The sequence below is a fragment of the Lissotriton vulgaris genome, chromosome 4_1, assembly GCF_964263255.1.
Source record: "Lissotriton vulgaris chromosome 4_1, aLisVul1.2, whole genome shotgun sequence".
NCBI lineage: Eukaryota > Metazoa > Chordata > Amphibia > Caudata > Salamandridae > Lissotriton > Lissotriton vulgaris.
In genome coordinates, this window is record NC_141691.1 from 1102762977 (window position 1) to 1102787841 (window position 24865).

At 43.9% G+C, this 24865-nt stretch overlaps 1 protein-coding gene across 1 annotated transcript in view; it reads right to left on the reverse strand.

Annotated features, from left to right (window-relative positions):
* The window catches only part of GABBR2 (gamma-aminobutyric acid type B receptor subunit 2), a 1712046-nt gene that overhangs the window by 85036 nt on the left and 1602145 nt on the right, over positions 1-24865 (reverse strand). Inside the window, exon 14 of the mRNA XM_086967412.1 lies at positions 7635-7745. Coding sequence (XP_086823538.1) covers positions 7635-7745 — 111 coding nt within the window. The remainder of the gene's footprint in view (positions 1-7634; positions 7746-24865) is intronic.

Below are 24865 nucleotides of genomic sequence, written 5' to 3' on the forward strand. Positions count from 1 at the left end.
TGCTAATATGCCCCAGAGTGTGAAAGCCGAGACGGTGGCAGTGTCTCCATACCGCTAGCGCGCTGCCTGGTAACACGCACTTCCTGAAACCAATCTGACATCTCAGAGCTGCATTTTATAATTTTAATATTTCACGTGTTTTTGTAATACATGTGCACCTTCTCTCGCATGTAATACTCTTTTTAAAAGCCTTACATCCCACCGGAGTGCTGGTCTCGATTCCACTTCCTGCCCGCCTCGTTCCGACTCGGTAATTCGTTACCGTTGTGCGGAGGGCGGACAGGTGAGGGCCAGGCACTTCTGGGAGCGATTAGCGCTCTAGTTGTTTAAGGGGACTATTTAGCCCTCGCCTCTCCGGAAGCGCGCAGCGGTTGCGCGCAGCCTCATTTCAGCCGAAGACCAGCCAAAGAGCTGCCCGTCTGCGCCCGTCCGCGACAGGACGGGGCTAGGGGCTCCATTATGCCGTCCATTTGCGCTTCCAAAAGCATCAGGTATGAGGCGTCGTCATTATTGCACTTAAGGAAACCTGTCACCCCCTGCTATACATGTGATAATTGGCCTTGTCCTGAAGGACCCTTTTCATGCTTAAACTGTCATTTTTCCACCACTAATTCTTTGAAGTTGAGCAAACCCTGTATGTCTACTGACAATCTGCATTGCATTTTAATCAACGCCCGTTCGATGCCTAAGCACCAAATCGCTATTTGGGACTTGATAGACACCTTAACCCCGGATATCTGCTTCATCACCGAAACCTGGCTAAAACCCCATACGATATCTGCTATTGCCCTGGGAGTACCAGAGGGATACAAACTTCACAATGCAGACCGCCCCGAAAAAATAGGTGGCGGCATCGCGATAGTTTATAAAGAGGACCTTAAATTAGATATTTTAGACAGGAAATGCTGCACACAATTGGAAATAATGATTTACAGAATTACTTTCCCTAATAGAAAGACCAGTAAGGGAGCTCTTATTTACCGCCCACCAGTAACATGCCCTAGTTTCTCCCTATCCCTTCTAGAAATACTTGGCCCACATATACGGGCCAAAGAGGATTTCCTACTCTTAGGGGATTTTAACATCCACACTGATCAGCCCGAACTATCAGACACTAAGAGCCTGGCCGCTGACCTAGCGACCAACGGCCTTACACAAAAAAATGAGGGCCCCACACATGAAGGTGGACACTGTATTGACTTGATATTCACTAATTTTGACAATATATCCTGCAATAAACCGGTACAATTAGAGTGGACTGATCACTTTCTATTAGAATTTAATATCCTCAAAATCAACAAAGGACCCAGCAAGAAACCCCTACCCCCTGTAATGCGCAGACAATGGCATAAACTCACATTGGAGGTACTACAAAAGATCTGGGAAAAACCTGACATTAAGGACACAGATGAAGTGGAACAAAGTTTAACAACATTTCAGAACTCACTTACTGTAGCCATAGATAAAATCGCCCTCCTAAAAACATTCAGGCAATTTCCTGTAGCTAAACAGGAAAAATGGTACACAGAGGCTCTTAGAACGGAGAAGCAAGAATGTAGGAGGATAGAGAAGAGGTGGAGAAAATGCCATTCGGAGGATAATAGGAAGGCCCACTGTGTAGCACAAACTAACTACTACAAACATGTTAAAGCCGCTCGCAAAAACTGCATAACCCAACAACTCACGGAAGCTGGCAACTCTCCTAAAGAGCTATACCGGATTCTCGAGACATTTGTCAAGCCCACGGCCTGTGTAAGCCCTGATGACTTTTCTCAAAGTATGTGTGAGGAAGTTTCCTTATACTTTGAAAATAAAATCGATTCCATTTATGATAAGATCCTAGTGTCCCAAACAGAAAAAGGCACCTTGAATACACCTCTACCCACTAAGAACCCTAACTCCTCACTGACCATCTTTCCCCCTATCAATAGTAGGGAACTCCAAATATTAATGACCCATGTAAAATCCGGGTCTCCGGAGGATCTGATCCCTGCCAAAATTTTAGTCCCCCTGAGTCCTCTGTTGGGCCCTCATATTCAAGATGTAATAAACCAGTCCTTAAAGAAGAGAAACGTGCCTACTGAGTGGAAGAGAGCGGTGGTGAACCCCATCCGCAAGAATGCTGCTCTCCCCTGGACGGAACTTTCCAACCTCCGGCCCATCTCCCTCCTGCCTTACCTTAGTAAGCTTGCAGAGAAACACGTCAACGCGCACCTGTCCAACTACATCGAGGCAGCAGGCGGCCTAGACCACTCTCAATCTGGTTTTAGGCCCAACCATAGCACAGAGTCAGCTCTCCTGTCAGTGACTGATAACATCAGGATGTCACTTGACGGGGGGAGCTCAGTGATTCTGGTGCTATTGGATTTGTCTGCTGCCTTCGACACGGTGTCTCACAACATTCTTCTCGGCCGCCTGAGGGAGGTGGGAATAAAAGGGGCTGCCATGGCTTGGTTAGAAAGCTTTCTTGCGGACCGCCAACAAGGTGTCAAATTAGGCTCCCACAATTCCATCTGTAGGAAGCTCACCAAGGGAGTGCCACAGGGCTCCTGCTTAAGCCCTACGTTATTTAACGTATATGTGGCCCCCCTGGCTGACATCATAAGATCTGACGGGGTCACCCCAATCTCCTACGCTGATGACACCCAGCTGCTGTTTCCCTTCCAAACTCTCACACCAACAGTTGTACAATCTTTTCAAAATGGTATGAGAGCCGTGGCAGATTGGATGGCCCATAACTTCCTCCAATGCAATGTGACTAAGACTGAAGTCATGTTGTTTGGAGGGGCCACCCTGCTATGGTCCCCGACTGGTGGCCACCTGAGTTAGGACCTGTCCCAGTACCTAAGCAGACTGTCAAAAATCTGGGAGTGCGCCTAGACCAAGCATTGATACTAAAAGACCATGTCAATCAAGTTACGGGAACGTGTTTCCGAGTAATTGGGTTACTACGACGCATTTTCCCCTTCCTGCCCGACATCCATAGGAAGACGCTGGTACAAGCATTGGTCATCGGTCGGATAGACTATTGTAATGGACTCCTCATCTCTGCCAATCAAGAACAACTGGGCAAACTGCAGGTGGTAGAGAATACCGCAGCAAGACTCATCTTGAATGCCTTACCCCGAACTCCCTCACGCTCTCTCCTCTCTCACCTTCACTGGCTCCCGGTGAAACAACGCATTAACTTCAAAGTATGTTGTATAATGCACAAATGTATTTACGGGTCCGGCCCTCAATACTTAAGAGACATATTTGGCCCCTACTCACCTGGACGTGTCCTACGCTCCAGCAGCACTATGCTGCTTCAGGTTCCTAGGGTGACGAGAGCAAGACAGGGAGGACGGGCCATCTCACTTAAAGGCCCTATGCTCTGGAACTCTCTGCCCCCACTGCTGAGACACACCCCTAATCTTCTCTCCTTTAGAAAGAAGTTAAAAACATACCTTTTTTCACAAGATTAATGACATCTTCGTAACCATTGCAGTCTCATGTTCCTGGTCGTTCCCTAATACCATTCCAGAAGCTACGCGCGGAGATACCCCTTCGGGGCTGATTCAGGCGCGATATAAGCATATAAATAAATAAATAAAATAAAAGCCCTGCCTTCGTCAAGGACAAACTGTATCACTGGCAGGGGACATAGTGTAGAGAACCCAGCTCCTGATCAGTAATACCTGCTGGAAGCAGAATCTAGCCAGTTTTTACAGCATTCCAGCACCGAGTGTGAATAACTCAAGGTCCTATGTTAGTGCTATAAAAAAGAATCAAGGAAAAACTGTGAATGATGTAAAATGGCAGGCCCATAAGTTTTGAGGAACAGCCGTTTGGAAGGCTTGAAACATTTGTCGGTAATGAACTTGCTCCAATGCTGGATTTTCTTATTTATCCAAACAAGATGTTGATAAAAACAAATAGAGTTTTGATGCGGCAAAAGAAGAGTGCCTACTTCCAGTGCCTCTATGTTTAAAAACTATTTTGAGATTGATTTGCTCCAGTGCAGCATAGACTGTTTTTTACTAAAAGGATAGTTGTTCAGCTGTGTTATAAGTTGATTATAATAATTATCAACGGATCTTGGTATCCGTTTATCTATGCTGGCACCACAGACTGATTTGCTCTGTGTTTGAAACAAATTGGGAGGTACGGAGAATCAGCATTTGAAGTTGCCTGCTTATTAGATATATAGTAAAGTCTACTACTTTTGAAGCTCATATTGGTGCAAAATTGAACTGTAACTTCTAAATTAATTTTGTAATTAGATCATATGCTTGATTGATTGATTGATGCTTTATTTCGATATGCATATATCATAAAAGCAGTACAAAAGATAAAAACAGCATGTCGAAAAAAGTAAGACTGTACATTTAGTAAAAAGATAAAACACATTAGGTCAGCATAAATTAGATAAAAAGAGAATTAAATTGATATGGACAGTCTTCTAATTCTAATCAACCAAGCCCATTTTAAAAACTTAGCGACAGCACAAACAATGGGAGGGGCTGTGTTAGTTAAGAGGATCCGGAGTGCAACGGAGTGCTGACGAGTACCCAGTTCTCTACAGATGGGACCGAGCCAACGTGATCTGGGGCGACCGTAGTCCGGGCATTCAAAAAGAAAATGTGGCACCGTCTCTGGCTTGTCTTGACAAAGAGCACAGTAGCCTGATGTAGACTGGGATTTATTCCACCTCGAGCAGAAGTCGGCCAAGGGTAGGGTTCCTAACCGGAATTTAATGTACAGGGACCTGTCCATAGCCACTGATATAATGTCCATGTACGGCTCATACATGACATCGTCTTTTAACAGCAGAAAAGCTGCGGTGGTTTTGCAATGCTGCTGGCTTCTCAAGCGCTTCGTACAGACCCACTCCCAGAAAAGTTTTTTTAAGGTCTCCTTCGGAGGAGCGGAGTGGCTATGCCAGCATGAGTCCAGGCCTAGGTCCCCTAAAAGTTGTTTTATATCCTTCAGCCATTTGATGCTACGCCAACCGTCAGAATGCATCACCTCTGCCAGACCATTGGCATAGGATTTTAGCTCCGGGACCCTCCACAGACGTGCCCAAAGCAAAAGGGGTCGAAGCCGAGCCTGGTCCCTTATGGCTTTGCAGCCAGTGTCCATGAGCACTGGGATGGTCGGGCTACTCGATGGAATGGCAAGGAGATCCTTGATGAATTTATTTTCAGCCTTGCTCAGTGAGTCGACTTTACCCAAACCCCACAGTTCCGCTCCATAGAGTGACGCAGGGACCGCACGTGCTTTGTATATCTCAAGTAGAGGGGCAACACAATGTTTAGATCATATGCATAATGTAAGAATTTTTGAAAGCACAGGGGCAGTTCAACCTACTTGGATATGAATTGTTATCGACCTCTTGTCAAAACAGATTGTATTCTAACTGCATTTGTAGTTTTAGCTTATACTATCTGCGATTCATACAAATTGTGTTAGTAAGAATTTGTCTAAGGCTTGTACAGCATTTATTTTCAGATCGAAATTACTCTCACCTTGCATCAGATCAAAAATTGTTGTAAGCTCCAGGATATACTGCAAAATAGTTTATTTTCCTTTTGTAAAGACTACTTCATGGGTTTTAAATAGTTGGTTCTCTGTCCTTTTAGCGTTTGGTTACAGACAACTTTAGCTGTCTGTTGCCAGTAATTTGTGATCAGTACAGGGTGACTGTATTTTGCAGATTGTTACACTGTGTTATTGACTGTACTTTGTCTTTGTTGATGTGGCCTGGTTCCTTACAGCACATGCAGCCAGTGCAGATCTGTCTGAAGAAGCGTCCGAAGTCCTGTACGAGTTCCACTCTGGGGACCCCTAGCTGAAGTCACGTAGGCCCTTCCCTCTGAAAGCAGCTGTTCTGGATAAGTCTCTCTGCAGAGCTCCTTTTTCACAGGTTCTGCTAGACTCTGCTCTTTGCCAATGCTTGTTTAGCAATTGCTGCGGTTTCAGGTTTTCATCCTTATTTCCCATGTTAACCATTCATTTATTGTACTTGTTGGACTTTTAAATTGAATGGCTGTCTTCAAAGCTCGTATTTCACAGAAAAGAAATCCTCCCTATGAACATTTTGTATAGTTCAGTGTTTCTTTGCAGGAAATTCGCTTACCTAAAGTCGATATGAATTTGTTTTTAAATCACAATGCAATTGACATTGCTGATCTCGGAGCATTAATCAGCAAACATGACAAGCTTATTTTTGCAGGTGCTCCTCCATGCAAGAATGTGCCAATGATTCCTCCCTAGAGTGTGACAGTAAGCATTCTAAATGCATAACTCTCAACAAAAAGTTCCATAACTGCCCACACAGCACTTTTTCCATTTTTCAGTCTTGTTTAACATACTCAATAGTGTCAATGTACTAGAAAAGAAAAGCACATCTTAGCGCGAAATTGACCCGAAATCGGGTATCAGAGCGCTTTACATGAGCACCAGTTGCGTTACAAGAGGACACATTCATTTTTGCGAGACACAGTTAGATTAAAGGCCATATGTATCAAAAAGTCATTTTGCGATTCTCAAAGTGTCTTTTTGCGAAACACTATTTGAGAATCGCAAAATGCTATGTATGTAGGATTTGCAATACATTTTGCGTATCCGTCATATTCCTTAATTGCGAATCTCAAATTGCGATACACAATTAAGGAATACCTCCCCATTCATTCCTATGGGCCTAGAGGCCCATAGGAATGAATGGGAAGACATTCTCAATTTGCGATTCGCAGTTAGCGAATCGCAAATTGAGAATGCAATTTCAAGGGTGCAAGGGTGTCAAAAGGACACCCTGTTGCACCCCTGAAATAAGCATGGGTGCACACGTGGCCCTTAGGGCTTGTATGTGCAGCACATGGTACTTTGAAAAATGCAAAAAAGTGAATTGTTGGACAACTGATGGAAGGATCATTATATGTTTGTTAGTGATAAAAGGTGGTCTGTTAGGTGTAATTACAGCAAGGAGAGTGTGTCTGAAGGGGATGTAGTTATGTATGGTGTTGATTGGCGTTGTGTTAGTGATGAGTGTATTGGTTAGTGGTATAGGATAGAGTTGTGCACTGTTTGTGGGTGATGGTGGATATGTGTGGTAGTTGGGATAGTAGGGTGTGTAGATGTGGTTTGGTTGGGTTGGTGGTGCATGCTGGTACATTAATCTGTGCACAGTGGTGTGCGTGGTGTACATTTGGTGTGAGTGTGTTGCTCTGTTAGTGGATGTGGATGGTGTGGGTTGGGTATTGCTAAATGAGCAAAAGGGCAGCATTTCTGGCCCTGGTCCTGCTTAGTCTCGAACAGGCTCAAACAGGCAACTACCCTTGTCCGCTCCGCCCTTAACAGGCTCAAACAGGCAACTACACATGTCCTCTCTGCCCTTAGCCTCGACGCCTGGGCTGACCATGCCAAGATAGTAGGTTAAAACTATGGAATTTTAAAAGTGCAACAAAAAACATTTGTTAGCTATTAACATTCAGAGCTGTAGCCACCAAAGATAAAATAGCCATTAAGTTCCAAAGCTGCCCCCACCACATGACAACACGTAGCACACACTGAGAAATTGTCACTAATAATGCTTGGTCTAGTATGTACATTGATTACCAACATATACCATGAACAAGAAAGAAGATTGTGCCTACCATAAGAAGCCCTTTGTAGGCATAGACTATGCCAAGCCAAATAGTCATGTGGGAATTTTCACAGTGCTCCAGAAAGGGTAGGATAGCTATGTCTCTGCCTGCTGGATCCGGCTGAAAGAAAAAGAGATGTTATACTTTTAAAGTTTTAAAAGCATGTTGAATAAATATTATCACTGAAAGTAACACTCAGCTAACTCATATTCTCCCATGCTCCTCTCCTCTGTATCTCTGCTCCACTTAACATTTGAACCTCTCATCTATTCTTTCATCAGGTCCACTCTCCCTGCACCTTTCTGCACTTCTATGTGTGATCCAACTTGCCTTCTAATTCTAACCTTTATCCCTCATCACTTTATTGGATCTTAATACTCTCCCTAAGCACCTTTCCCCTATAAGTGTCCAGCTTCATGTGCTTCTCCTAGCTTTGCCACTATTAACTATGGGGCAGATGTATCAAGCTTTTTTTTGTCGCAAACGCTGTGAATCGCAAAATAGCAGCGTTTGCGACAAAAAAAACGGGGAATGCGATGTGTGAAAAAAATCCTATCGCAAAAATAAGGAATCACACAATTTGTGATTCCTTAGTTTTGTGCTACCATTTAAGGAATCGCAAAAAGCGATTCCTTAAATGGTATGTAAGAAACAAGAAAGTTTTGCGAATTCACACTAAGAAATTGCAAATTACCACCAACTTGTAGTTGGTGGTAATTTGCGAATTCTTTTACAAATGCACTTTTTGCAATTTGTAAAGGTGGCATGTGACGCTCATACATGCCCTTAGGGCATGTATGTACGCCATATGCGCACACATGTCAATTTCAGGGGTGCAGCAGGGTGTCCTTAAGACACCCTTGAAATTATTCTCAATTTGCGATTAGCAAATTGCGAATCGCAAATTGAGAATCATTTCCCATTCCTTCCTATGGGCCTCCTGGTCCATAGAAAGAATGGGAAATTATTCCTTAATTGCGATTAGCAATTTGCTAATCGCAATTAAGGAATTTTAAGAAATTGCTAAAAAATAGCGAATTTCTACATACATACCATTTTGCAATTCTCAAATAGCGATTCCTTAAAAATTGCTATTTGAGATTCGCAAAAGGGTATCTTGATAATCTGGCCCTTTAACTCTTTTGTTCGATTATCTCCCACTACCTCTGCCCTGCAATGGTCAACTCCGCCCCATGTCTCACCTCTCTGCGTCTGCCTAATGTAGCTTTCTTCTCGACCTTTCACTTCTACTTCTTCAATGCAGCTCTAATCTCCACTGAACCTTAACATGTTCATTTAATGCAATGCTTATTTTTTAAGCACTGCATTAAACCCACAGAGGTCCCTTGGCTCTCTTTCTAGATAACAGTTGTGTATTGTTACCTGACATAACGGTACCCATTGTATCATCTGAGGAATGATGAAAGACTAAGTTGCCCCACCGGGATTCAAACCGGTGCTCTGGGGATCAAAGACAGATATGTGAAGTGGGTCCAACAGTCATCTGAGCTAACAGACCCTGAACAGGCCCCTCTACAGCAAATCTATCACTTACACCTTACTTTTTTCCATACCCACCTTCCGTGCACCTTCCCCCCACCACCTCGGATATATATTTTAATTCTCATCAATTCCACTACATCCCTCCCAAAGTATCATAGAAAGCTTTTTTCTTTGAAGACCCGAACACAACTGTGGGTGTAGCCAGCAAAAACTAGAGTCCCCTTCCCCATTCCGAACATTCACGGACTTAGTTTGACTATATTTTTGTTCAGGCGTCCATTGGGTTGCAACTTTAGTGCTTATAATTAACGGGCTAATGCCGCTGACAAGAGTGGATCCACACCAAACATCTTAAGTACATATAGTACCATCGTTTGGCCAATTAGAGATGCAAGAAACCCAGATTGATAGTGGAATGCCTTCTGACATAGTAAATAATGGAAACATGCAATCCGAATTTATCCTTGACTCGAATTTCGAGGTAGCCTCCAAAATATCATGGTAATTTCTTGAAATATTGCTGAACTGAAACAAAAACCTTCAGACCCGGATTAGCAGGAATATGTTAAGAGATTCGATCTTTGCTTATTTAAAAACCTGGTTGATAGGACCTCCATTTAAACTAGGGTATAGGAGATTTAGTGTCAGTGCGACACCTTCAAGGAAAGGAAGACCCTTTGGTGGGTTGGTGATATGAGTAAAGATTAATCTAAACATTACCATAGATGTTATGAACATTGATTCTCCGAATATTTTGGGGCTGAAACTGAGAAAGTCCCACAAAATGGATTTATATGTCTTCAATGTATACAAAAGACAGATTGCTTTCTATAGAATCACCAGTGGTACATTTGCTAGATGGGGCCCTCCAATCCATGAAGCTAGATGGAGTTGTTCTTGTTGGGGGAGACTTTAGTTACAGATATGAACCCGTATTGGGGCTAGAATCAATCTTCAAGGAGGAAGATTAGGCTAGAGGAATCACACAATTATGGGCACACGATTTCGATGCGGGCTTGAACGGCTCCAACCGACAGTCGAAGCCCTCCAGCCCGCATCATAATTGCCCGTTTGGATTCCTTTCCTACCAACCCATTGCGATGGGGTCGGTTGGAAGGGAATCCAAGATTGAGAGCCCGTTGTCATTTGGAAAACCTGAAGTAATCCCTCAGCCGGCTCTTTCCAGCAGAGGGTTTATGATGGGAGCTTCCCACTGCCTGTCGGTGCCGGCCTATCTGACACAGAAAGGCATTGGGAAGGTGTCTTTGGGGGCCCCATGGGTGCAAGGCCGGCGAATGGCAGCCTAGGGAACACCTATGGTGCCCCCCTGTTCATCATTGCACCCGGTGGCAGGGACCTTGAGGTGCCTGCCACGAGTTGCAGGGATGAAATGCACCTCTGCTCTTTACAATGAGAGCATTCATTTCATTCGGAATGCATGCTTCCATTGTAAAGAATAGGCATGCAACTGAACAGGGTACGGTTGCATCCAAATTCCTATGCTGGAACCGATGAAAGTAGGTAATTTGGTTCCCGTTCCAAACCGAGTCGGATGAACTCAGGTCCATCCGACACCCGAATCGGCCACTAAGTGTAGACATTTCGGTGCTGTGTACTACGACAGCGGGGCAGTTAGTACATTTCACCACAGAGCGAGGGCCTAAGAGCTTGTAATGGTCGGTTTCCCTCTGACAGCCGATGCTCCCATACCTTCAGAAGGGGTAGAACCACAACTAGAAAACATTATATTATGGTTAGCACAGCACATTGGGGATACCTAAATGATTTTAAGGTGGGCAATAGAAAGGAAAGTGACCATCATCCAAGTCAGGGAGACTGATTGTCACTCATACTGCTGGTAGAGGGAGTACGCCCTCACAATTGTCGATAGAATTGAGACCCTCATACACATTTACAGTGCCTTTTATGCTGCTCTTAACCCCTATAGCAGCCAACAACCGGACTCCATACCCATAGTACAAATCCATTGCCGTTTGACTGGGAGTATAGAAGCCTATTTAACTAAATGACAAATATCAGGCCCAAAACCAGAAATGGGCAGCTTTTCTAACACTCTTTGGTACAACAGGGAAGGCCCCTAGCTAAAGGAAGATTACTAATGGCCCTTAATACCAACAATGTGGCACAAATCGGGCAGCTAGGGATAGAATACAAATGGACACAAAAGGTAGCACACAAGAATTAGGATGATACTACTTGGATGATTTTATCATTGCAGCCAGATCAAAAGACTACTCTTCGTTTTGGAGAATAGTAGCACATGGTCATAAAAAAGTCAGGACCTACACAGATCATTATCTGGATCCTAGCACATGGCACAGGCACTTTTCTGACCTATATACAAGGGCCCTAGAGCTTTGGGCAAACTCTATTGCACCCTCTAGAATTCCCCCATCACAATCAAAGGCAACCATTCAATTTAGTAAAAATTAGACTAGATTAACAATAGACTATATCAACCTAGGGAAAGCACGAGGGCAGGACAAAATACTGGGGACCTCTTGAAACACAACTTGGAAATATGGGTGCCATATGTTAACCTTCAAAGTAATGCATTGGCGTCAGGGGCCCCTATCCCCGAATCATGAAAGGGGCAGAAATTGTCCCCTTCAATAAGAAGGACAGTAAGGAAGACCAGGCCAATTACAGGCCTAACAGACACTGTCCAAAAAGTGTACATGAAACAGATATTGAACAAACTAAACAATTGGATAGCAGAGAAAAATATCCTCTCATCATGTCAGGCGGGCTTCAGAACCAAGATAAGTACCTTTGACCAGTTCTTTAGATTCTCATGCATAGCTTGGAAGTACGCTAAATTAAAGGTCTGGCCACTTGTATATTGCATTGATTGACTTGAAAGCTGCGTTCGATTTGATATCAAGAGACCTCCTCTGCGAATCCTTAAGACAACAGGGAGAAGCAAAGGAGATCAGGGGACCGGGCGGAACTGACAGATGCTATTCCTGTTAGGAGGGGAGTGAGACAGGGTTACGTCTTCACCCCACCCTCTTTCTACTGTACGTGAACGATCTAATCCAACACCTACAAAACTGTACCCACGATTCACAAAGGCTAGGAGAGGCCCATATATGCACACTCATATTTGCAGACAATACGATCCTGCTCTCCAAGACCCCTAGAGGGCTACAAAGATTGTGTTTTTTTTATAACTCTTTTTTTGAAAAATAAGGCATGTTACATGTGTAAGGCAATAGCAAGCAGATTGTCATTTTTGTTCATACAATTAACGGTTCCCCAGAGTGTATACATCACAACATAGGGTTAACAACATTCGACGCACACCTTCAAATCCCAACAGTGATAGCTTCTCCGACTCTTGGTGGTTCACAAATCACCCCCTGTAAACATTCCACTGCCCTCATATTTGCATCCATTTTTTCGGGCACCCTCTAGATTCATAAATGGATTTTTCCGTCACTCTACAAAGATTGTTAGATAGCTTCATTCGTAACTACAGACATAAGGGGCTTGAAATAAACGCAAGTAAGACAAAATATATGGCCATTGGACCACATAAATGTTTTAACAACCAAATTGTATTTGAACATACACCACTAAAGTATGTAGCTAATTTTAACTATCTTGGCATGACAATAGATTCGAAGTTGTCCTGGAAATCCCACATAAATAAGACCAAGACAGTTTTGCTCCAAAACGCTATGCTAGTTGTAAAAAAACACCAAACTACTAAGACCAAGGCAAACTACCCGGCATTAGAGGTTTACAGATGTAGAGCCCAAACAGCATCTCTTTACTGGGCCGAACTATGGGGCGGGGAGAATCTGAAAACAATAATTCAGAGGGAAAATAAAGGGATACGCATGTAAACATCCCTACCCCAAAATACCCCCTTGATTCCCTTGTTTTATGGCATTGGCATCAAGCGATTAGAGCACTTAGCCATATCAAGACCCATACTGTATTGGATTAGAATTTGGACTACAGAAGAACTAAATTGTTACAGACAAGGCCTGAGAGAGCTACTTGAACTTGATGGCCAGCTCACCTATCCCAGGTTCAGCCACTTGCAAAATTGGTTTCCCAAGTTGGGTTTGATTAGATTCGAGACAGACCCTAGCTCATGGACCATAAATTCGAAAAATGTGTTAAAACGTATTTATTGGGATTTCATTTTGGACAAACCCACAGTAGATGGTAGGATGGGAAGACTTACTTTACAATTGTTTGCATTTAGACCAATGCCAAGCTTTGAACACTTTTTGGATGAAATCCAATCCCAACTAGCTAAAACTGTCATTTAGAAAAGCCGCTATGAGACCCTCCAGATTAACTCATTTACAGCTAAGGGGATAAACAGTCCAATAACTGGGAAGGAACCTAAATGCACTTTATGCTTGCGAGATGCTGAGGAAAGTACTGCACACATTTTATTTTTTTGCCCAGAATACACCAGTTTTAGGAGAAAATGGATAAAACCATTGTCCTTGGCCCTGATGACTGGGTAGTTCCCAGAGGCCCTGAAAACCGGTAGTTCAAGATTGATTGTATTTGGAGTTAGCAAGTTTTTAATTGCTGTAAATTACTCACGGAAAAAGAAAGGCCTAAAATGTTAGTGCCAGAAATCAGATCACAGCATTCATTTGATTGACAGTTATTTGAACATTGTACTGCAAAATAGCGATTATTGACCCTTTGAATAATGGATGTGAATATTTGTAACTTATGATATATGCTAATGATTTTATAGGGTAGTTTTAATTGTGATAAAACTATCATGGGTGTTAATTTTTTTATTTTTTTTATTTATGCACGATGAATTTTATAGGCAGGGGACCCTTGAGTAATCTTGACTATGTATATATTGATAGATAGCATACCTGAGACATTGAATCATGTAATGCTTGTTATAAGATGCATATCTTAATTGGTCCATCAATTGATCATAATTAAATTATTTTGCCACGAAAATAATCATTGCCTAAGGTTTCTATATATCTTTTTAAGTTCTTTGCTAACTGCAGAGATGTATTGAATTTTACCGTAATTATGCACTTTTATGGTTCTTGGAACCGAAATAAAGTTCAATGATGATGCTGATAATTATTCATTGCATTGCTGATTATTTCATACTTATATAGAAAAGGGCAACCCCTGATTATTTCATAGCACTCGGCTAATTATTATTTTTTTAAAGTATGATTTTTGTTGTTTCTATATAGTATGACAGTGTTCCACATTCATGTACATTATATACTGTTTTCTTTCGTATTTTCTTGTTTGTATTCACACATAAGACTAATAATTTTCACACTATTCTTAACACGAGACATACATGAGGTATCACGAGAGATACCTTCCCACAGTTGCCTTTAAGCAGTACTGATACCAACGTATGTGCTTTCTCAGGCAGAAAGAAGCAAGCAAAAGCTTGGACCGTGACATTTTTTCTACAGAGGACACCGGCTGATAACCTAGCTGAGGTTTTCACAGAATCTTTCGAGGGAGGGGCAGCCTGCCTTCACCAAACAGGTACGTGATGATGTATTCAAGACAAGTCAAATTTTTCATTTCTAAGAAATACATTCTTAGAGAAATCTAACATTAATTTTCCAATTCATTGATACATAACATTTAAAATATCATAAAATCTCCAACAATTGAAGCTAAATAGCATCATGGCAAATAACACAGCCATAAATCTATGTTTGGAACACCCATTCATAAACATACATATCTTATTCAGGATGTACAGCAGTTAGGCATATTAAAATAGGAACAGCAAAATAATGTCAGTTACTTGTGAAGATACTGAAGTACATCATGCAGAACCGACATGACACAGGCCTAAAAGTGAACACAAATTCATATTTAAAATACCTATTAGAAAAGTACACCGTGAGTGAGTTTGCAGCAAAACCTATTCATAAACATACATATAACATATTCAGGATATACAACATTTAAGCTCTACTGAAATATAAAGCAGCAAATGAGTTCAACTTCTTATGCAGATAATAAAGTGCATTGTGCAAAGCCAAATTTGAAGGAGGCCTCAAAGACTAATACAGCAGTACTAAAGGGCCCTGATTACACAGTTTCAAGTTCAAAAGACCTTTATTCGAATTTCATAAAATTCATACATACAGTTTCACAGGTACATTTTGAACCCAGGCCACGTCATCCTATTTTAGACTGCATGTTCTCAATTTGTTCGAAGATCATCCCTATGCCCCACGACAAGACACAGAAACACTATTCGAAAGGGAATTCGGGAAACAAATGTCCTAGCAGAAGATGACACAGCTTTGCACAGATATGGCCAACAGCAATGGCTACATCCTGATGTATTATACTACACACCATAAAATCATGACCGAAACCCATATTTTTTATACATTGGTCACAGGATCTTCTTCCTTTCCTCAAGGAAAAATACACATTTCACTAATAGGTGGCTCCCTGAATAGCTCAAACCCGCTTGCATGGACACTGACCATGGTTCCCAGCTATCTGCGCTTTTAAACCTGGCATACGCCACCCAGGGCCAATTCCCACCCTCCAGAGAAGAATTCAATTTTACAGCATCCTGTTTGGTATTCTATATTGATTCGGGAAGAGGTCAGGCCCTCCTAGGTTAATGAAAGGGGGCAACAGACCTCCTATTCCTCAGGTACTGTAGGTCATCATTCCAGCTGTTTTCCTCGGCACAACATCTGAGAATGAGCTTTATTTGACTAATTGTTTTCTATTCACTCCCTTCGAGCTGCGTATTTGGGGCACCTAAGCATCCATACTGATTTTCACTAGGTTCCTCTTACTAGGGAAGATTGCCATTACCTCAGGAAGGATTTGCACAGATAGTTTATCACTAGGAGTTCTATTTTTAATTGAAAAATATTAATTGAAAAATAGTATTGCAGGGTCCTTGCATCTGTCAAAGCACCCCAGGCTACAGATTTCTGTCACGCCTTATTGCTTGAATCATTGCATTTTTTGGCAGATCAAGCACTGATTTCAGGATACTACCTCTAGAGCCTCAAATGCAACTAATCAATCTATTAACAAAACAAACAGTAGGGGAGGGCTAGAGGGACGTTTAAAGACCGATGCCTAAGTAATGTCCCCAAAGGACTCAATTATACACAAGGTACTTAGGGGTCTAGGAGCTGAAACCAGAAAAGTGTTTGCTGCTATAAAACCTAAGTCGTTGTCTCGAGCTGTGACTGAGTCAGGGGGATAAGTTTACCAGTCTGTTCTTGTTTTTAATCAGGAAGGGGCCAACGCCGAGAGGGTATGCTTGTGATCTCAATGGTCAGGAGACACAATACCCGCCAGGGATTACCAAATGATAATATTGATCTTGTAAGACTTTGATGGGAATCCAAAACAACTGGGGTGACTCACGATTACAGGTGTTTCATTTATTGGCGATTCGGTCTGGTACTGTTTATATTCCTGTAGTACTAACTAGACTTAGGTTTTATAGCAGCAAACACTTTTCTGGTTTCAGCTCCTAGACCCCTAAGTACCTTGTGTATAACTAATCAATCTATTGCCAGCACCTCCGCTCCACAGAAGGCTGAGGAATTATCTTGCCCACAATAACTTTAGTAAGTTACTTATGAGCGTAACTACCATATCTGCGGTCAAACACTTCTGACCATTCACTTCTGCCATCAATATAAACCTCCGACTGGCCAAGGACTTGTACCATCCTAAACCATCTGGAAAAATCATCCCCAAGTATTTAAGGTCCCCTGCCTGCTCCAACCGCATATTTAGTTACTAGGAACCAAGAAAACCTTCTTTTCAGCTTTGCAAATAGCAACATTTTTGTCTCGTAAATATTGATCATCAAATAGTTTTCTGTACAATATGGGCCTCAATACAAACTACCGACCATTAGGTCGTGTGCGGTCAGAGACAGCAGTTGGAGGGAACGACTGATGCCTTCCGACAGGCTCATGGAGCCCGTTAGTAGGTCGGAAACTCACCTTAATCCCTTAAAGACAGCGTTTCAACCATCGGGATTATAATGTCAGTTTCTGACCGTCTTTCCATGTCGGCGTTTCCGACAGGGAAAGGCTGTCAGAAAGCAACATTGGAGGCCCCTAGCAGGGCCCCCTTCGCCCCTGGGCCTACGCATCTGGGCATGCGGGGGATCTCTGCATCATGTGGCAGGCACCGTGAGGTGCCGGTCACACGGTGCAGGGATTTTCACAAACTCCCATTTCTCAATGGGGGCTAGTGCTGCGGGCAGTTTCCAATCAGGTGTGCAGAACTGCTGACCTATGGTCGGGTGGTTCCCTCACCGAAACAATGTCGGTCTGAGGCAACTCCAACCAACATCGTTATCAGGGCCCAAGTGTGTAATGCATTTAATTTGGGCCAATTGGGCATGAGGTTCATCACCACCAAATCAGCAGCATACATGAGACAGCTCGTATGCTTGTCCCCAATCTTAGGAGAGAATCTGTGGGTGGCACTTAATACCAGAGGAAAAAAAATGTTTTAAATCACATGTCAAAATGGGACTTTGTCACTTTTGGACAAAAAGTTAGTGTTTTATTAATCCCATCTCAGAATACGGCTTTGACACTTTTTTGAAGAAAACATTTTTTTTTTTTACTAAATCTCATCTCGGAATACGACTGTCACTTTTTTTTAACAAAAAGGTTGAAGTTTAACTTTGCCACTTTTGGGATAAAAAACGTTACTTTTTTCTTAAATCTCATCTCGGAAGAGGACTGTGCCACTTTTTTGTCACTTTTTGGATACAAAAGGTGACATTTCTTTCTAAGTCTCATCTCAGAACTGGGCTTTGTCACTTTTCAAAGAAAAATGTTGAAATTGGACTTTTAAACTTTTTGCATGAAAAAATAAGATGCAAGCTGTCTGGAATGGGCCCCGCATGGTATTATGTCAATTCAGTTGCATCAATTATGTGGTACCACGTGAAGACAAACCTGGGCCCACAGCATATACCATTTGAACATGATGAAGCCCTCCTACAGATGAGTGGAGGCCCTGTTTGCCAGCATCCATGGAAGACGCAGATGAAGTGGTTGGCCAGAACCCTGTCCTCCTGGATAGATGCCAACAAGAATACACCCATGACATGTCAGAAAGAAACAGAGGAAGCAGTTGCAGAAGATCATCCACACATTCAGCACATTTTCTAGCCAGCCTGGCATTGTGAAGGTTATGAAGTTACAACTGGAACACTGGGGATGCCATGCTACTGCTATCCCATTTCCACCGGACATAAGCAGCAGTCCTGGTAGACATAAAGTCACAGGTTGTCTAGATGTGGGCCCTTTGTTGTATCATAAAGTTCCACCATGACTGGGTGAGCCCTTTACGCCTGCCTCACAAGGAAGATAGGACCACCAGGTTCTGTACCGCTATTAGGAAGGAGCCTGAACCAGATCACATAGAATGATGCCTAGGCTGCACCCAAAGTAGATGAGATCTTGACCAAGCAGGGGCTCTTCCAGTACATCTCTACAATGAATATGAAAAGATGGTAGTGGCAGATCAAGTTCACCAGAAGAGCACAAGCCATATCAGAATACAATTGCTATGTGGGACTTTGAGTATATGGATATACTGTTTACCATGAAGAAGGCACCTGTGGTTGCTTGTCTGGAACCCTTTGCCCTGCATTGCTGTAAATCACAGCTCCCTCCTGAAGGCGCTTCACCAAACGTGGACAGTCAACTACGGGATGCTTAAGAAGCCGGGACTAAAAGGATTGCTGATTTTTTGGGGGATGTGATGGAGCCGAGTTCTGACTGTAAATTAGGAGTAGAAAGTGAGTCACTGAGATGTGAAATGGCTATCTTTTGTGTGAGTGAGTGGATATCTGGGGGTAATTTGTCGATGTTCTGTCTTCTCGACTAGATCTCCATTTTCGGTCTTCTCTCCAGCTTTGGATATTTTATTTTTAATTTAGGCAAATGGGTAAGAATGGAATTCAACCAGACATTAGAAATTAAACAATTAAACATTGTTGCATTTTACACATGATGTAAGTTAACAATGGTGTAAAACCTCCGGTTGGCATGCCAACAACATTACGTCCCCTCATTACATGAATCAGCCTTCCAAACAATTACCATCTGCTTCTCGACTCACCGCTCCTCAGAACTACAGTAAACCATTTTGATTAGATATGGAAGTTGGAAAAGGGCTCCAGATGTCCCTTTGGCGCCCACACCTCGGACAGTGCTTTACACAGAGATACATGTTTGAGCCAGTCCTAGAACTAAGGATTCCCCCATATCACGGGAACTCTTCACTTAATCCGCAGCATGGCCACCACGAATAACTCCCTGTATGATTTGGGGCTGCATTTACTGCATCAAATACTTCTGACCAATAGGCACTAATTGGAGGAAACAGGTGCAGCGCATCACCGGGAGCTCGAGTTGTCAGCCATGATACACTGTACCACACCAATAGGATTGTAACATTCTCTGTGAATAAATGTGAGGAGTATTAGCCTTTAGCTTCCATCAGGGGGGAATTCTTTCATCTGCTCACAGCGGAAAGCCTACTGGGTTCCCGAGATCTTGTGTCCCAGATCTCATTAATCCCTAATTGGCAAGTGCTCCTTCCTGGGGATATTCAGTACACATTTTACATATTTGTAGTAGCCCTGAAAGGCATAGGTTCATTATGTGGATTCCCACTTCGCAGTCGCATCCGGCAATGTAAGGAATATCTCACCAACAGTGCTGCTCAGCTTATGATACATCAGCACTACCGAGAGGTGCGTGAAACCCCAACCAAGTATTCTAGGAAGAGACCAGCCTGCGATGTGTTCAAAGTATTGATAAATAGTGCAGTGAAGAAGATGTGTAAGTGTTGTAAATTACAGAGACACAAAGTGTGAAGTGAGAGTTACATGTAATCCAAGCTATAAACACTAACAAAGTGCTCCAACACCTTTCGCTCTGTGATTACACTGTCATTACTCAGGAGTAAGGGCGGAAAGGGGGGCTATTTCCTGCCCTCTCCGTGATTTGAGTGAGCAGTGTGGCATTACGTAATGTCATTGCTAACTTTGGCCTAATAAAAAAACAGTCCAGCTGTGGTAGGGCTCTGGCTTTAACTCCTGGTTAGGGCGGGCTGTGCTTTAGGGCAGGCATGGAGGGAGGGATGGTCTCGGCTGCAGCTCCGGCCTCGTACAGAATCCCTGCTATTACTAGTGAGCGAGAGGTGCTGAGGTGGTGGTATTGGTATTGGTGGTGGTGCTGGTGGTATTGGTGGCATTGGTCGTGGTGGTATTGGTGGTGCTGGTATTAGTGATGCTGGTATTGGTGGTGATGATGGTGGCATTGGTGGTGTTGGTGGTGGTATTGGTGGTGGTGGCATTGGTGGTGGTGGTGGCAGTATTGGTGGTGGTGGTATTAGTGGTATTGGTATTGGTGGTGGTGGCATTTGTGGTGGCATTGGTGGTGGTATTGGTATTGGTGGTGGTGGTGGTGGTACTGGTATTGCTGGTGGGGCTATTGGTGGAGGTATTGGTATTGGTGGTGGTGGTACTGGTATTGTTGGTGGTGGTACTGGTATTGGTGGTGGTGGTATTGGTGGTGGGGGCATTGGTGGTGGTATTATTATTATTATTATTAAAACTTATATATCGCAACAAATCATCCCCAGGAGGATCTCTTGGTGCCTTGTTTCTTAAACTGCTCAAACGTGGTGCACGCTCGGATATCATCCGGTAATCTGTTCCAATGGAAAGGGGCAAGATGAGAAAAAGAATGCCCACTCATTTCAGATTTACTGATTTTACACAGGCAAAGTAGTTTATGATTGCTCGATCTGAGCTGGCGACCCGGGACATAGGGAATTACCTTATTCCTTAGGTATACCCCATCCCGTGATTTAAACACTATTGTCAAAAGCTTAAACACTGCTCTCTTTCTAGTAGGTAACCAATGCAGTGTTTGCAGCAGAAGTAGAGACGGGGTACGGCCCTGTTTATTGACAGCCAGCCTCGCTGCAGTGTTTTGCACCACTTGCAGCCTGGAAAATAGGTCCTTCCTTACGCCTAATAGTAGAGCATTGCAGTAGTCTAATCTACTAACTAGTAGTGCCTGAATTAAGGTCTTTCTGGATTCAAGGAGGATCCATGGAAAAATCTTCCTCAACATCCGCATAATCCCAAAACATGTGCCCGAGAGTGTCTTCACGTGATCTTCCAACAAAAGTTTATTGTCGAGCATGATTCCCAGGTTACTTGCCTGCTTTGTTGGAATGGGTGCCTCCCCAAGTTCCATGGGACACCAGTCCACCAACCACAATTACTCAGCTTTCCCAAACAGGAGAATCTCCGTTTTGTTGGAGTTTAGCTGAAAGAAATTGTTACTCATCCAGGAGGCTCTATTCAACATACAGACTTAAACTTGGCTCTAGTTGCCGCGGGATCCGACTCGAAAGGGATTCTCACCTGCGTGTCATCCGTATTTGAGATCGTCTCAGAACCGCAGGATCTGATAATGGCAGCCAAAGGGGCCACATAGATGTTGAACAAGTTGGGACTTAAGATGGACCCCTGGGGTACCCCTTTGTCCAGTGCCGTGGTCTGAAACACAAATGTGTGCAATTGGACACATTGTGTTCCGTTGGTCAAAAAGATTTGTAGCAAGGCCACGGCCTTTCCTCCGACACCAATCTCTCGCAGCCTGTCCAACAGGATGCTGTGAGGGATGGTGTCGAAGGCCGACAACAGGTCCAGGAGCACCAGCATTGTTGGAATCCCCTAAACCAGATACAGCCTAATTATATCTGTGACTTCCACCAGGGCCGCTTAGGTGCTGTGCCCTGCTCGGAAGCCCGATTGGGAGGGGTCCAACAAATCAGACTGTTCCAAATAACCAGTGAGTTGTTGGTAATCAGCGTCTCCATGACCTTAGATTAGCATGGAAGGAGGGAGATCGGCCAATAATTTTGGTGGTGGCAGCATTGGTGGTGGTATTGGCGGGGTTGTATTGGTGATATTGATGGTGGTGGTGGTTTTGGTGGTGGTATTGGTGGCAGTATTGGTATTGGTGGTGGTATTGGTGGTGGTGCTAGTGGTGGTATTGGTGGATAAGGGTGGTGGTGGTGGTGGTATTTTTGGTATTGGTACACATGGTGGTGGTATTGTTGGTATTGGTGGTGGTGGTGGTATTGGTGGCGGTGGTAGTGAAAGTGGTGGTGGTATTGGTGGTGGTGGTGGTATTGGTGGTGGCGGTGGTGGTGGTGGTGGTGGTATTGGTGGTGGTAGTATTAGTGGTAGTATTGGTAGTGAGGGCATTGGTGTTGATGGTATTGGTGGTGGTGGTGGTGGTGGTATTGGTAGTGGTAGTATTGGTATTGGTGGTGGTGGTACTGGTGGTTTTGGTGGTGGTGGTATTAGTATTGGTGGTGGCGGTATTGGCAGTGGTATTGGATTGGTCTGGTATTGGATTGGTGGTGGTGGTATTGGTGCTGGTATTACTGGTGGTGGTATTGGTGGTGGTGCTGGTATTGGTGGTGGTGGTGATATTTGTGGTGGTGGTATTGGTGGTGGTGTAGGAGGTGGTGGTATTGATAGTGGTGGTATTGATGGTGGTGGTATTGGTGGTGGTGGTGGTATTGGTGGTGGTGTTATTGGTGATGTTGATGGTATTGGTGGTGTTGGTGGTGGTGGTATTGGTGGTGGTGGTGGTATTGGTAGGGGTGGTATTGGTTGTATTGGTGGTGGCATTGGTGGTGGTGATATTGGTGGTGGTGGTATTGGTGGTGGTATTGGTGGTCGGATTGGTGGTGGTGGTATTGGTAGTGGTGTTGGTAGTATCGATGGTGGTGTTGGTAGTATTGGTGGTGGTATTGGTGGTAGTGGTATTGGTGGTGGTGGTTTTGGTGGTGATAGTATTGGTGGTGGTGATGGTATTGGTGGTGGTGGTAGTGTTGGTGGTGGTGTTGATGGTGGTGGTGGTATAGGTGGTGATAATATTGATGGTGGTGGTGGTATTGGTGCTGGTATTGGTGGTAGTGGTATTGGCGGTGGTGGGATTTGTGGTTGTGGTATTTGTGGTGGTATTTGTGGTGGTGGTTTTGGTGGTAGTGGTGTTGGTAATGATGATGGCACTGGTGGTGGTATTGGAATTGTTGGTATTGGTGGTGGTACTATTGGTGGTGGTGGTATTGCAGTGGTGGTGGTATTGGTGGTGGTGGTGGTATCGGTGGTGATGATATTGGCTGTGGTATTGGTGGTGGTATTAGTGGTGGTATTGGTGGTGAGGGCATTGGTGTTGATGGTATTGGTTGTGGTGCTATTGGTAGTGGTAATATTGGTATTGGTGGTGGTGGTACTGGTGGTATTAGTATTGGTGGTGGCGGCATTGGTGGCGGTATTGGATTGGTGCTGGTATTGGATTGGTGGTGGTGGTATTGATGGTGGTGGTATTACTGGTGGTGGTATTGGTGGTGGTGGTATTGGTGGTGGTGGTGGTGGTGGTGATATTGGTGGTGGTTGTATTGGTGGTGGTGGTATTGATGGTGGTGGTATTGGTGGTGGTGGTATTGATGGTGGTGGTATTGGTGGTGATGGTATTGGTGGTGGTGGTATTGGTGGTGTTGGTGGTGGTGGTATTGGTGGTGGTGGTATTGGTGGGGGTGGTATTGGTTGTATTGGTGGTGGTGGTGGTGGCATTGGTGGTGGTGATATTGGTGGTGGTGGTATTGGTGGTGGTATTAGCGGTGGTATTGGTGGTAGTATTGGTGGTGAGATTGCTGGTGGTGGTATTGGTAGCAGTGTTGGTAGTATCGATGGTGGTGATGGTAGTATTGGTGGTGGTGGTGGTTTTGGTGGTGTTAGTATTTGTGGTGGTGATGGTATTGGTGGTGGTGGTAGTGGTGTTGGTTGTGGTGTTGATGGTGGTGGTGGTGGTATTGGTAGTGATGTTGGTGGTGTAGGTGGTGATATTGAGGGTGGTGCTGGTATTGGTGGTAGTGGTATTGGTGGTGGTGGTATTGGTGGTTGTGGTATTTGTGGTGGTGGTATTTGTGGTGGTGGTTTTGGTGGTGGTGGTTTTGGTGGTGGTGGTGTTGGTGGTGGCGGTGTTGTTGGTGGTGGTGTTGGTGGTGGTAATGGTGATGGTACTGGTGGTGATGGCATTGATGATGGTGGTGGTATTGGGTGTGGTGATGGTGGTAGTATTGGTGGTGGTAGAGGTATTGGTAGTGGTAGTATTGGTATTGGTGGTGGTGGTACTGGTGGTTTTGGTGGTGGTGGTATTAGTATTGGTGGTGGCGGTATTGGCAGTGGTATTGGATTGGTGCTGGTATTGGATTGGTGGTGGTGGTATTGGTGTTGGTATTGATGGTGGTGGTATTGGTGGTGGTGCTGGTATTGGTTGTGGTGGTGATATTTGTGGTGGTGGTATTGGTGGTGGTGTAGGAGGTGGTGGTATTGATAGTGGTGGTATTGATGGTGGTGGTGGTGGTATTGGTGGTGGTGTTATTGGTGATGTTGATGGTATTGGTGGTGTTGGTGGTGGTGGTATTGGTGGTGGTGATGGTATTGGTAGGGGTGGTATTGGTTGTATTGGTGGTGGCATTGATGGTGGTGATATTGGTGGTGGTGGTATTTGTGGTGGTATTGGTGGTGAGATTGGTGGTGGTGGTATTGGTAGTGGTGTTGGTAGTATCGATGGTGGTGTTGGTAGTATTGGTGGTAGTGGTATTGGTGGTGG